Source organism: Carettochelys insculpta, chromosome 5 (assembly GCF_033958435.1).
Source record: "Carettochelys insculpta isolate YL-2023 chromosome 5, ASM3395843v1, whole genome shotgun sequence".
Lineage (NCBI taxonomy): Eukaryota > Metazoa > Chordata > Testudines > Carettochelyidae > Carettochelys > Carettochelys insculpta.
Genome location: NC_134141.1, coordinates 86,679,960 through 86,691,514, shown reverse-complemented (window position 1 = coordinate 86,691,514; position 11,555 = coordinate 86,679,960). Strand labels below are relative to the sequence as shown.

Genomic DNA, 11,555 nt, shown 5'->3' with positions numbered 1-11,555 from the left:
GACACTGGGGTAGATAAGAATGATCGTGGGCCGGCGGAAAGTCTCGTAGCCAGAGGAACCGGAGAGCTCCTCCTTAGCTGACCTCGGACCGCAGCTGACTAAGAGTAGTGCAGCAACGTGCTGATCGGTTGCTCGGCACTCTTAGCCCTTGCCTGGCTCCGGAGCTAAGGGCGCCGCAGTTACGGCCGTCCGGTCGCGGTGCGGATTTTGATTAATCAGGACTTTTCCCAGGGTCGAGCTAGTGCCGCAGGGCGGCGCGCGGAAGCCGTTTTGCTCTTGGCGCTGCCAGTCCTACGTACGGGAGGCAGCGAGGGACACACCCCAGTGGGGAGGCAGGTCGGGGAGCTGTCCTAACCCCTGACCGAGGAGTCGGTTTCGCTCCGGCGCAGCTGGAGTTCCGATGCTGCGATGGTTGATGGGAGGCGGCCGCGAGCCGCAGGGACTCTCCGAGGTAAAGCGGCAGCGGCTCTAGTCCTGTGTCTGGGCGGTGGGAGCGGGGCGTGCGAGTGAAGTGAGGATGGGTGGGACGCGGGGCCAGGAGCAGGCAGCGCTGGGCGGGGGGCGAAGGGGGAGGAGGGGTGAACTGGGCAGGTACTGTGGCGTGGGGCAGGCTGTGGAGGGGGGTCGAAATGGGGAGCGGGCAGGTTGTGTTGTGTGCGGGAGCGGGATCTGTGGGGAGATGAATGGGGAGAGGGCAGCTTGTGTGGGGTGGGCCAGGGCAGGATCTGTGTGGGAGGGGAGGAAGGGGAGAGGGTAGGTTGTGTAGAGTGTCATGAATGGAGCGGGAGGGAAGGCTGTGCGTCGGGGTGAATCAAGGAAGGGTAGGTTGTGTGGGGGAGGAGTGGACGAGGGCACGTTGTGTGTGTTGGGGGCAAGGTGTGGGAACAAGTTGGAGAGGAGTGACTAGAGGTGGGGCAGGATGTTTAGCATAGGTGAATGGGAAGGGGGAGATGGATGGGGGCAAGCTATGTAGAGAAGTGTGAGTGTGTGTGGGCAGGCTGAGGCTAGGAGCAAATGGGGAAAAGGACAGGCTGGGTGAAGAGGGCAGGCTTTAGTCAGATTAGGCTCCTTTCTCTCTTTGTAGAGGTTCTCAAGGCTATCGCTCTTCCTCCTATTCAAAAAGAAACAAAACATCCCTCACCCAGTCATGAGCTCAAGCCTGAAATGTGCTAAGATTTCAGATCTAATGGAAGCTGAAAAGCACCCAAAACACTAGTGTGTATACACACAACCTTTCTTACCAGCTTTTTTGAGGTACAACTTTGAGTTCCCATTAAAGTAAAACCTGACTCCTTTGACATTGGAAGGTATTTGGAACTAGTTTCTGTGTCTCAGCTCCTTAAAGGCATTTAGGTACCAACTCTTCTTAAAATTAATAGCAGTGGAGATGCGTAACCTAAATCCAGTGCAAGAGGGCCCCAATCCTGATCAGGGTCTCCATTTCAGATTTTGGTGTAGGGAGACCTATGCATGCCATGATGGGGGAGGCAAAATGAGGGCACAAGTGGGGCAGACTGAGGACAGCGGCTTCAGCAGTGTTACTGAGCATGCTCAGTATGACTCAAGCAGCAAACTGAGGAGTAGGAGGTGGGCCAACCCTGTTCGCCCTGCCTTTTCCACCCCCACACACACACATCACCTTTTTCAAGAAGCTAATAAGGCACTGGAAAACTCTAGTTTTTTGGCAGATAAGTTAGCAATTAGCTGACAGGAGCACTGTATCTAATTCCTATATAAAAGAAAGAAAATTAAATAAATACTAAATAGACATGCTCTGCTCTAATACTCACATTCTGACATCTTGTGGCAAGTCACTTAAGGGACACTGGTTAGTGCTGAAATGTTAATATATATATTCTTGGTTTGTTACTAACTCTGTAGAGAGAGAGAGACTGTTAGGACTCGTGGGCTCTATGTCAACTCTGGAAGGGGAGTGGGGTGTAGTGGCAGATCTGTCCCTACCAATTTTGGTACCCTGCACAGCTTCTGCCCCCTGCAACCCATTGTGGGAGGCAGGTCCAGAATGCTATGGGACAGGGGAGCAGGGAAATGGAGCTTTTCTGAGGTGAGCAGTATGAGCCTGCAGGCTGGACGAATTGGAAGGGGTGGGGCAGCTGTGCAGCTGACTGCCCCCTCTTCCCTCCCATCCCAAGCTGCTGCTTGCCTGAAGCAGTTCCGGAGGAGCAAGCAGAGCAGTGTCTCCTCATCTTACCAGAGCCAATGCCCAGGAGGCTGAGCCTGCAGCCCACGCCCTTCATGCTGGCACAGTTCTTGTAGCCAGCTGGCTCCGAGGATACTGCTCTGCTTTAGGGCACACTGCAGTGAGCCCCCTCTCCCCCTCAGGGAAGGAGAAGGGATGTGGGGGGGGCACTTACCAGAGACATGGGAGCAGGGATCAGGAGGGGGTGCCCAGCCCTGGGAAAAGAGCCCCTCCCCCAGAAGTAAGGCGGCAGCTCCACCAGAGTGGGTTGGATGTTGTCATCCTTCTCTAGATTATCCTTCAGGCAGGAGAGTGCAGCTGCCTGCTATTCTTCCAGCCCATAGGCTTGTGCCACTTATTGTGGCAGCTGGGCACAGCTAGTTCTGGGGGGTGGTTTGCCCCAGTGCTGAAATGAAGTACATAGCTGCCTAGGGTACCATGATGTTTTTGGCAATTTGTTGCCCCACATTTTCTGGTGCCCTGCACAGCTGCATATTTTGCATCTCAGCAGGGATGACCCAGTCTGGTGGGTTACAGCGGGGGGCAGATCTACTTGGGCTCTATGTAAGAACATCAAAATGGCTATGCTGGATCAGACCAATGATCCATATAGCTGAGCATCCTATCTTCCCGTGGCCAATGATAGGTGATTCAAAAGGCATGAACAGAAGTGTCAATCATCCATTCCCAGCTTGTGGCAGACAGAAGCTAGGGATACCATCCCTGCTCATTCTGACTAATAGCCAGTGATAGGTCTATCTTCCTTGAACATATTTTATTCTCATTGGAACCCTTTTATAGTTTAGACCTTTCCATCATTCCCATCAGAGTTCCACAGGCTGATCATGAAGAAATAATTTCTGTTTGTTTTGAATCTGCTGTACATTTCCTTGGGTGAACTTCTTGTGTTAGGTTAGTGAGAGTAAATAACATTTCCTTATTCTATTTTTCTACACCATTCATGATTTTCTAGACCCCACTCTTGAGTCACTTCTTTTCCATGCAGAGAAGTCCTGCTTTTTTTAATTGCTCATCATATGGAAGCTTTTCCCTACCCCAATCATTTGTTGCCTTTTCTTTACCTTTTCCAAATCCAATGTACCTTTTTAGATGGGATGACTCACATATTGTATGCCCACATCTTGAATATTGCATGTACAACTTTATATAGAGGCAATGTGATACTATGTAAACAAACTCCCTGTCTCAAAGGCAAACTTTTCCAGTTAAGAGCTGGAGCTTGGCCATGCACTTTAAGCGGACCTCAAGTATGAAACTTTGGGTTTCAAACTTTAGGGGGGCTGCCCACCCTCCCCTAGCTCCCTTTAAATAGCACTCTGTATCCTGATGAAGCCAGTGGTTATGTTGTAATAGTAATATAGGAATGGAGAAGATGTCATTAATGTGGCTAATGGAGAAGGTGTTGGATGGGATGGGATGGGAAGCAGTTTTATTTGTTTGATAACTGGGGGCAGAACTGACATTTGAACAAAGAAGGCTTTCACATTAGAAGAGTTTGAAATGAAATGGTTTTAAAGTATATGAGAAGATATAAATCATCATTAGAATTATACGGCTAAAGAGGGTAGTGGGGGGCTTGGAAAATTGACCGTAAATTGCCCATAAATTTATTTATCTACAATGAAACAATCATTGGATTGGAGGGAGGAAATACTTCTAGTGCAGTGGTTAGGATACCTCAACCTGGCGCACACATAATTTCCTTTGTGGGTTGGAGCATTAGTGTTTTCATTACTCTACCCTTCCCTTTCTCCCTCATCAGTAACTCCATTTCCTGCCAGTGTACAAAGCCAATTTAATGATAGTGACCCTAACCCTAACCACCCACTGGTGGCTTAACCCCACCCCAACAGGGCCCGAGCTGTGCCCCTCAGCAGCTCAACCACCCCTTGGTGGCTTAACTGCCCCCTGAGCGGGCCCTCCCTGTTCACCAGAGCCGTACTGTGGCCCCATAAGTGCCGTGCTCTGCTGAGCCAGGTTGCCGGGGCTGCACCAGGACTATGCTGCGCCACAGGCACTGGGGCAACAGGAACTGTGTGGGTCCTGGTGTGGAGCCACGCATGCACAGAGTGTGGGGGAAGGAGGCATTCAAAAATGGCCGCCCCAGGGAAGAAGTGCTGGAATGCCGTTCTGCAGCGTTCCGGCCAAAAAAAACCTCTGGGTAAAACCTTCTGATGGCACTATGGGTAGGTAGCCGTTATAAGAGAACTACCCCTTAATGTTTTTCTCCAGTCAAGAAAGAGCCAAGTCTAAGGAGCCCAGTAGAACCCATGGGTATAGCCACACATCACTGAGGAGGGGCATCAGACCCAGTGAGCCCAGTAAATCATGTGAGATTGAGCTCTGAACTATGTCTTGCTAGTGACGTGTCACTTCTGGCATCTTAGAATAAAATTTTATGGGTGGAGCCTGGAAGCGTTTTAATACTTGCCCAGAAAACCTTCAAAAGGCAGATGTTCAATTAAAAAAAAAATATGGAAAGCTTGGGGATTACAAAATGGCAATTTAAGACGTTTTAGTATGCTGTATTTCTCAGGTTCCTTCACTCCCCAGTCAGATCTCTGACTGTGTGTCATTCAGGGACCACGCTGCAATTTTAATACTAACCATGGCTGTAGGGAACGGTGAGACTGAGCTTCTCGATTCTCAGGACCATAGAAATCCTAAAGCTATGGTCCAATGGATAAAGTACTTGAGTAACCTTGGGCAAATCACTTCATTGGTCTGTGACAAAGATAGCTCTCCAGGGAAGCTACAAATGAGTTTGCTGAGTAGATATTTATGTGATACTTTAAAATAATAGTTCCTTTCTGAGTCACAAAAAAAAAAATACTGAGGCAATCCTGAAGGCATAATGATGTTGACATGTGCTAATAAAAATCAACCGGTAACCATGAGAGTACTCTATCACTGAGTTACATTCAGTTTTCAAGGTATCTAGCAGCGACACTTGAGAAAATATGAATTTCACAGTAATGAGTTGTGCCAAAGAAGATGGAAGCTTGAAGCACGAGAATTGCCGTAGTGAAGCAAGCCAAAGACTCATAATAGCTTATATTAAATACGGAAAGTTAAAAAACTGCCATCATGTATCTAGTGATGCAATAGTATGCTATGGAGAAAATGTCTTGCTGACCCAGGCTGGTGATCAGCTAATTGCATGTGCGTGAGTGATAGCCCAGATGGTGTAACTGCAGATGCTATTCATATAAAAATTACTGAACCAGTTTTTTGAATTTTACTAAGTTATTAGCCTTCGTGTCTTGTGATAAGGTCCCAAGGAATAACATGTACTGCTGGTCTAAAAGAATTTCTTCTTGTTTGTTCTAATTTTTTCTATTTTTTAAAAGGAAGCTGTGGATAAGAGGGTATGTCCTATAGAGTTTACAGACCTCACTCAGAAAATGCATTTCAATGAGACATTTAAAAGCGTAATTTACTGAAACAGGAAGAGGACTCCAGACAACTGTTGACCAGTTTCTTTCTCTAGTTATTTAACACTGTGGCTAAAACCAACAAAGGATCTGTGTTCCCTTTAATTTTTTTCATCAATGAGCAGAATAAATTTTATGTGCACCAAGGTGTGTGTGGCTGTACACCACCAGTAGAAACAATTGATGTCCACTGTGGGTAGCTGTGGGTGCTCTGCTAATCAGCTGGATGACAGCTGAATCTCTCCTGGGCAGCTGCACAAGCATTCAGCTTACAGAGAAAGCTGCATGTGATTCTTGCTTATGTTTTTTTTTTCTTTTTTCAACCAGTTTCATACATTTCATAAAAGAATCCACCTAACTTAAATAAATAGGAGGCAATCCATTTTTATAATTTGCACAAAGGGAATTGATATGTTAAATTCATGTTTGGGGCACAGTTTTGCTTACAGACAAAGTACATCACAGTAGGTAAAAACTTCAGGGGTGTTCGGGCTGGAGCAGGGGCCTCAAGTATTCCCCAGCTGGAGGGGAAAATGGCATCTGTGAGAAAGTGTTAATTGAAAAAGAATTATATGCATACAAATTATTCATTATTAATTTCTCTTGATGAATTTTTAGAAATCATCTGTACAGAGTTTAGGTGAAGAACAAATACAAAATCCTTACACGGAACTTCTTGTATTGAAGGGTCATCATGATATAGTGAGATTTCTAATACAAATAGATGATTTCAGGTAAGAGAGTGGGTTTTTCTTCTAATTATTCTATTACATCTTAAGGAATACATAAATGGAAGTCTATGAAAATCAAGAAATGTTTTAATCAACTTTTTTTGTTAGATATTAAATACCGGGGAAGTTATAGCTAAGTTACTGCAAACATGTTCAGTAAGACATTAAATTTCAGTGAAATCGCTTTTTGGTTTGAATGTGAACATTCAGGTTTCTGGATCTGCTCCTATAATGCTCACACCGACCTGGTCAAGCACATTGTCTAAGAGCATGTCTACACTATAGAGTTATTCCTGAATAGCTTATTCTGAAGTTATTATGCCAAAATCAGCTATTCTGGAATAACACATCCGTGCTACAGGGAAACCCTGGAATAAGCAAAAGTTATTCTGAAATAGCGTGTCCACTCACAGAAAAGTCTGTTTCAGATTTGAGACCCTAGAAGTTCCCTGGGGAGGGCACCATGGCGGGTACTTCCCATGGCTGGTTGGTTAGGGAAGCAGCTCTGAACGGCCATCTCACAAATCACTGCAGCACTGCCTCCCCCTTCTGGGACATAAAGGGGACACAATGGGCCCATGCAGCCTTCTGCTCTGGTTGCCCTTGAGGATGCCACCACACTCAAATGGTGCAAGAGCAGCTGCAAACCATGGCAGGGCTCACGGGCTTCATGCTGCATCTCATGGCACACTTCCTCCAAGCCACCTGCATATTACTCAGTGAGATGAGGACCAGCCAGACCCTCACCCAGCTCCTGGTGCTCTTGCTGCTGCACAGTACCCTCAATTCTCGGGCCATGGACTATGTCAATCACATGGGCTACTTCTCCATGGTGCTACAAGCCCTCGTGTACTACAAGGGCCACTTAATGGATATCAGTGTGGGATGACTGGGAAAGGTTCACGATGCACAGATCTCCCAGAACCCCTGCCTCTTCTGGAAGATGTATGCAGGCACCTTCTTCCCTGCCTGCAGCATCCGAGTCAGGGAGGTGGACATGCCCATAGTACTTCTGGGTGATGTGGCCTACCCCTTCCTCCCCTGGCTCATGAAGCCCTACGTAGGAAGCCTGGACCCCAGCAAGGAGGACTTCAACCCGAGGCTGAGCAGGTGCTGCATAGTGATGGAGTGCACATTCAGCGTCTTAAGGGGTGGTCTGGTGTCTCCGTACGCACCTGGACCTCAGCAAGTGCAACGTCCCCTTTGCAGTGGTGGTCTCTTGTGTACTCCACAACTTGTGTGAGAGCAAGGGGAAAGCTTTCCTGCTGGCATGGGGGTTTGAGGCAGAACATCTGGCCAGGCTCTATGAGCAGCTGGACACCAGTACCACACGCAGAACACACCAAGACGCTGTGCTCATCAGGGAGGACATGAAGTTCAGTTTTCTGCAGGTTGCCACCTCCAGGGTCAGCAGGACCTCCCAGCTGGCAGGCATGGTGGAGTAGCAGGCCTCCTGCTCCTTTTCCTCCCCTTTGTCATGCTCAGGTACCTTGAGATTATCTAGAAGTCTCTAACAGGCAGCAGAAGTGAAATTTCAACCCTTGGCCTCATCTCTCAGCTCAGTGCACTTTCCTCAAAGGTACAGGCCCTTTGTTGGTGACCGTGGGGAGGAACCTCTCTCCCCCTCCTAGTATCTGTTGAGCAAGCAGCTGTATTTATCCAAATATGGAATTCCCACAATCTCATGTTTGTGAGGTTTCATGGAATTATGAATTCTGAAAATGTTTACCGAAGAGACATAGAAACTTCTTTATGGTCCCCAGGATGCATGTTTTAGGTGTGTGCTGTTATATAGCTATAGTAAATGAGCTGCATATATTTTCCTATGATTTATTTTTCTAAGTAGCATTAAAATAGGCCACAAAGATTCAAATAAAACCATAACGTTCTTTTCTAGCGATTTGAGTAGTTATGAGAGCAATTTCAAACTAGTTATTTTAATAACATTTCTTCACAGTACATATTTTCAGAATATGAGCACTGTATAGATGTCATCTATCTTTGAACACCTGGCTTTATAGTGGAAATACTGGTGCCTCCTGAGTCAGAGTAGTGGCACCTGCTGATGCTAACAAATCCTTCATTACTTCAGAAAAGAACCGTTTTTATTGCTCAGTATCAAACACATTGCTGATACTAAACAAATAACATAAAAAGAGACTGAATGCTAAGTTTGAGGATATGGATAAATACATAAATGTCTCAAAGGTATTTAATATTGGAGTTTGAGGTGTTTAGAAGAGTTTACTTCATTGGATGATTATTTGGGGCTTTTATTTAGTCTGAATATAGTAGTATTGTTGTTAAACAGCTAATAAATTTTCACTTTTTTTCAATAAAATTAGTATTGCTACTCAGCTTCTGAAATGGTTTTATTTAGTTTTTGCAGTTGTCCTATTGTGGTTTGTTGTTGACTGTTGTAAGCCAGGCTTCACGCTTCAGGTCTTTAGATAATGTCATCTTATTGAGAATTTTGCAGAAGGATTTTCTTGTTTTCTCGGTGCCTTGGCTAAAACCAGTGAGTGGAAAATTCTCTCAGATTGTTTTTTGAAGATACTAAATAAATCCTGTATCAACCTAACAGACAGCTGCTTTTTTCTTTGTTTCTCTCTTATTTTTTGAACATGAAGTGGGGGTCACATTGATTGGAAGATCACTAAAGAAGGCTAAGCCTCAGCAAGAGGTGTCCAAAAAACGGACTGAAATAAAATTGCATGTAATACTCTCGCATTTGACATATTAAACTAAACCGAATTCATAACTCATTTTAAGAATAGCTTTCTGTATTGCTCACTTGACCAGTCCTTGCCCCTCCAGGAAGCAGACAAGGTTATAGAGGATGGTGATCATGACTGGAAAAGAATCAGGTGACCCATGAAACTCCAGCTTGGTGAACAAAATCTATCTGTGGGCTGACTGGTTCTACAGTATATCTTTATATTTAAAAAAAAAAAAGTCCTTTAAGAAAAACACCGTGTGCATCTTACGCTCGATGAATTACACGTCTTCCCCTTCAAAGGTCAGGGTTCTTTTCATGTTTTTGCTGAAGCGTCGGGTACCCCATCCCTAACTGGAGGGGAGGGTTCCACGTTCAGAGTGGTCACGTGCAAAGGGAGTGTCTGACTTTTGTTGTTAGGGCTGGACCTCCATCTTGAACAGGATGTAGCAGAAATAGCAAGTACCTGAAGGTGGGAAACCAACATGAGCAGAGGCATGAAAAGATGCTCAAAGAGGGGAGATTGAAAAGATTCTGTTCAGTTAAGACATGCGATGAAGAGGGAACTGTACAGAGATGTATAAAACAATGGTGGCAGTGGGGCCGACAGCCACTGTGGGCCCCAGGGCAAGGCGGGAGGGAGAATGGCTGTGCCTCCATAATAGGCAGGGCCAAAGACAGAAAGGGCAGGGCCTAGAGCTGTGCATCTTTGGCACTACTCAGACAGTGGCACTGGCTTCCCCATTACAGCCCCACAGAGCAGCACTGTTACAGCACTATTGAAGGGCCTGGGGCTCCAGGCACCTTTGAAACACTGGGCCCTGGGACTACTGCCCCCTTTTCCTCTTTGTGCCCCCTCCCCCCCCGTCAGTGGGCCTGAATGATGTTAAGGAGAGGATATATTAGGCCTGCCTATTGATTTGCCTAATATAAGAGCAAGAAAATAATTATGAGAGCAACAGAATTAGCTAATGGCAGGATCACATAATGGATAAGTTGGATTAAGAAAGGATGAGATAGCTATATGGGTAAATAGAACATCCATATTATAGGATACAAATTAGCAGGAATAGAACTGTCCTTTTTTAAAAACATAAGCCAACCAGTAGAGTCTAGGATTAGAAAGGAAACTTCCTCTGTAAGTAGGTTACTTCCAATTTCTCCATTAGAGAGTTCCTTATTTTTTCCTCTGACACCACTGCACCTGTGGTAGGATCCAAGACTAGATGATGAATTTTATTAGGTTTTAAGCGCACACATATATGTGGAATATGTAGTTAACTATCTTTTGATTTTGAGTTCAAGTGATCATGAGGTGAGCATCTGCGGGCCTTTCTTCCATATTATTGATGAGGGTGTCTGCCTTTTGCCTGAAGAAAATCTCCTGCAGACTGCTCCTAGATGTTTATTTTTTTAACTTAATTTTTACAGCTAATTTCTGTAAAAAGACATTTATAGTAACCTTTACTGGGTTACCAGTTTTTAAGCTTTAACAAATAGCTTTTTTTAAAGCAATTTTAATATGTTTAGTCATAACAAAAAAACTTAGGGGCATTTAGAAAGAAGATGGCTATTTTTTGCTTTTATGGTTTGCTAATCTTTTCTATTTTGATTAGCAAAGCTGCATCTGCAGCAATTTGATTTTGCATAGGAAAGTCCTGACAGTTATTTCTAGCCATGTAATGTTTTTAATTACTGGTGACTAAAATGGCTGTAGTTTAGTTTGGTCAAGTTCTGGGATTACAATTCCTTTCTTCCCCTTCATCTCTGATCACTATCGCCTTTTAGAATTTTTTAAATCTCTTTCTGAGAGGCTATCTGCTGCCATCTCTTCTCTCTCCCCATCACCCTACTGTAGCGATGGGCAAGATGCAGCCTGCCGAGCCTTTTGATCTGGCCTGCGGCCCACCCTAAGGCTGTGGAAAGGGTGCTGCCCTTGCCCTCAATGAAATCTCTTTGCCAATAGGTGGGCCTGCCCACTCCACTGCACCCCAGGGGTCTGCTGCAGGGCTCAGCAGTGATCCACACTGACCTTGCTGTCCCTGGGCCACTTCCAAATCTCCCCCTCTGTTCACACCTGGCTCAGTAGCTGGTCACGTTCCTGTGGGTTTGGAGAGTGAGGTCTCTGTTCCAGCTGGTACGTTGTCTAGCTGTGGGCCCAGCAGTCATCAGCTTCCTGGAGGGCTGGATTAGCCTCCCAGCCTGGGAGCTCAGAATCACCATCTGGCTTCTCCAGTGGCTGGGCTCCAACTTGGCTTCTGGTTGGGGCTTTTATACAGCTAGTTCTGCCCCTTACCTTCTGGTCAGGTGAGGGGGCAGGCCTAAGTTCTGTCCATTCGAGCTCAGGTTGTGGTTCGTCCCCCCGCTCAGTGAGCACCCACCACTGCTCACTTCATCCTCTCATGAAAAATTATTGCCCCCCCACCTCTGCCCTACTGCCTCTTCTTCTACCC

At 45.9% G+C, this 11,555-nt stretch overlaps 1 protein-coding gene across 1 annotated transcript in view; it reads left to right on the top strand.

Moving 5' to 3' along the window:
• The first annotated feature begins 263 nt into the window (after window positions 1–263).
• The window catches only part of WDR41 (WD repeat domain 41), a 49,236-nt gene continuing 37,944 nt past the window's right edge, over window positions 264–11,555 (top strand). The window contains exons 1-2 of the mRNA XM_074994249.1: window positions 264–451; window positions 6,274–6,389. Coding sequence (XP_074850350.1) covers window positions 401–451; window positions 6,274–6,389 — 167 coding nt within the window. The 5' untranslated portion in view covers window positions 264–400. The remainder of the gene's footprint in view (window positions 452–6,273; window positions 6,390–11,555) is intronic.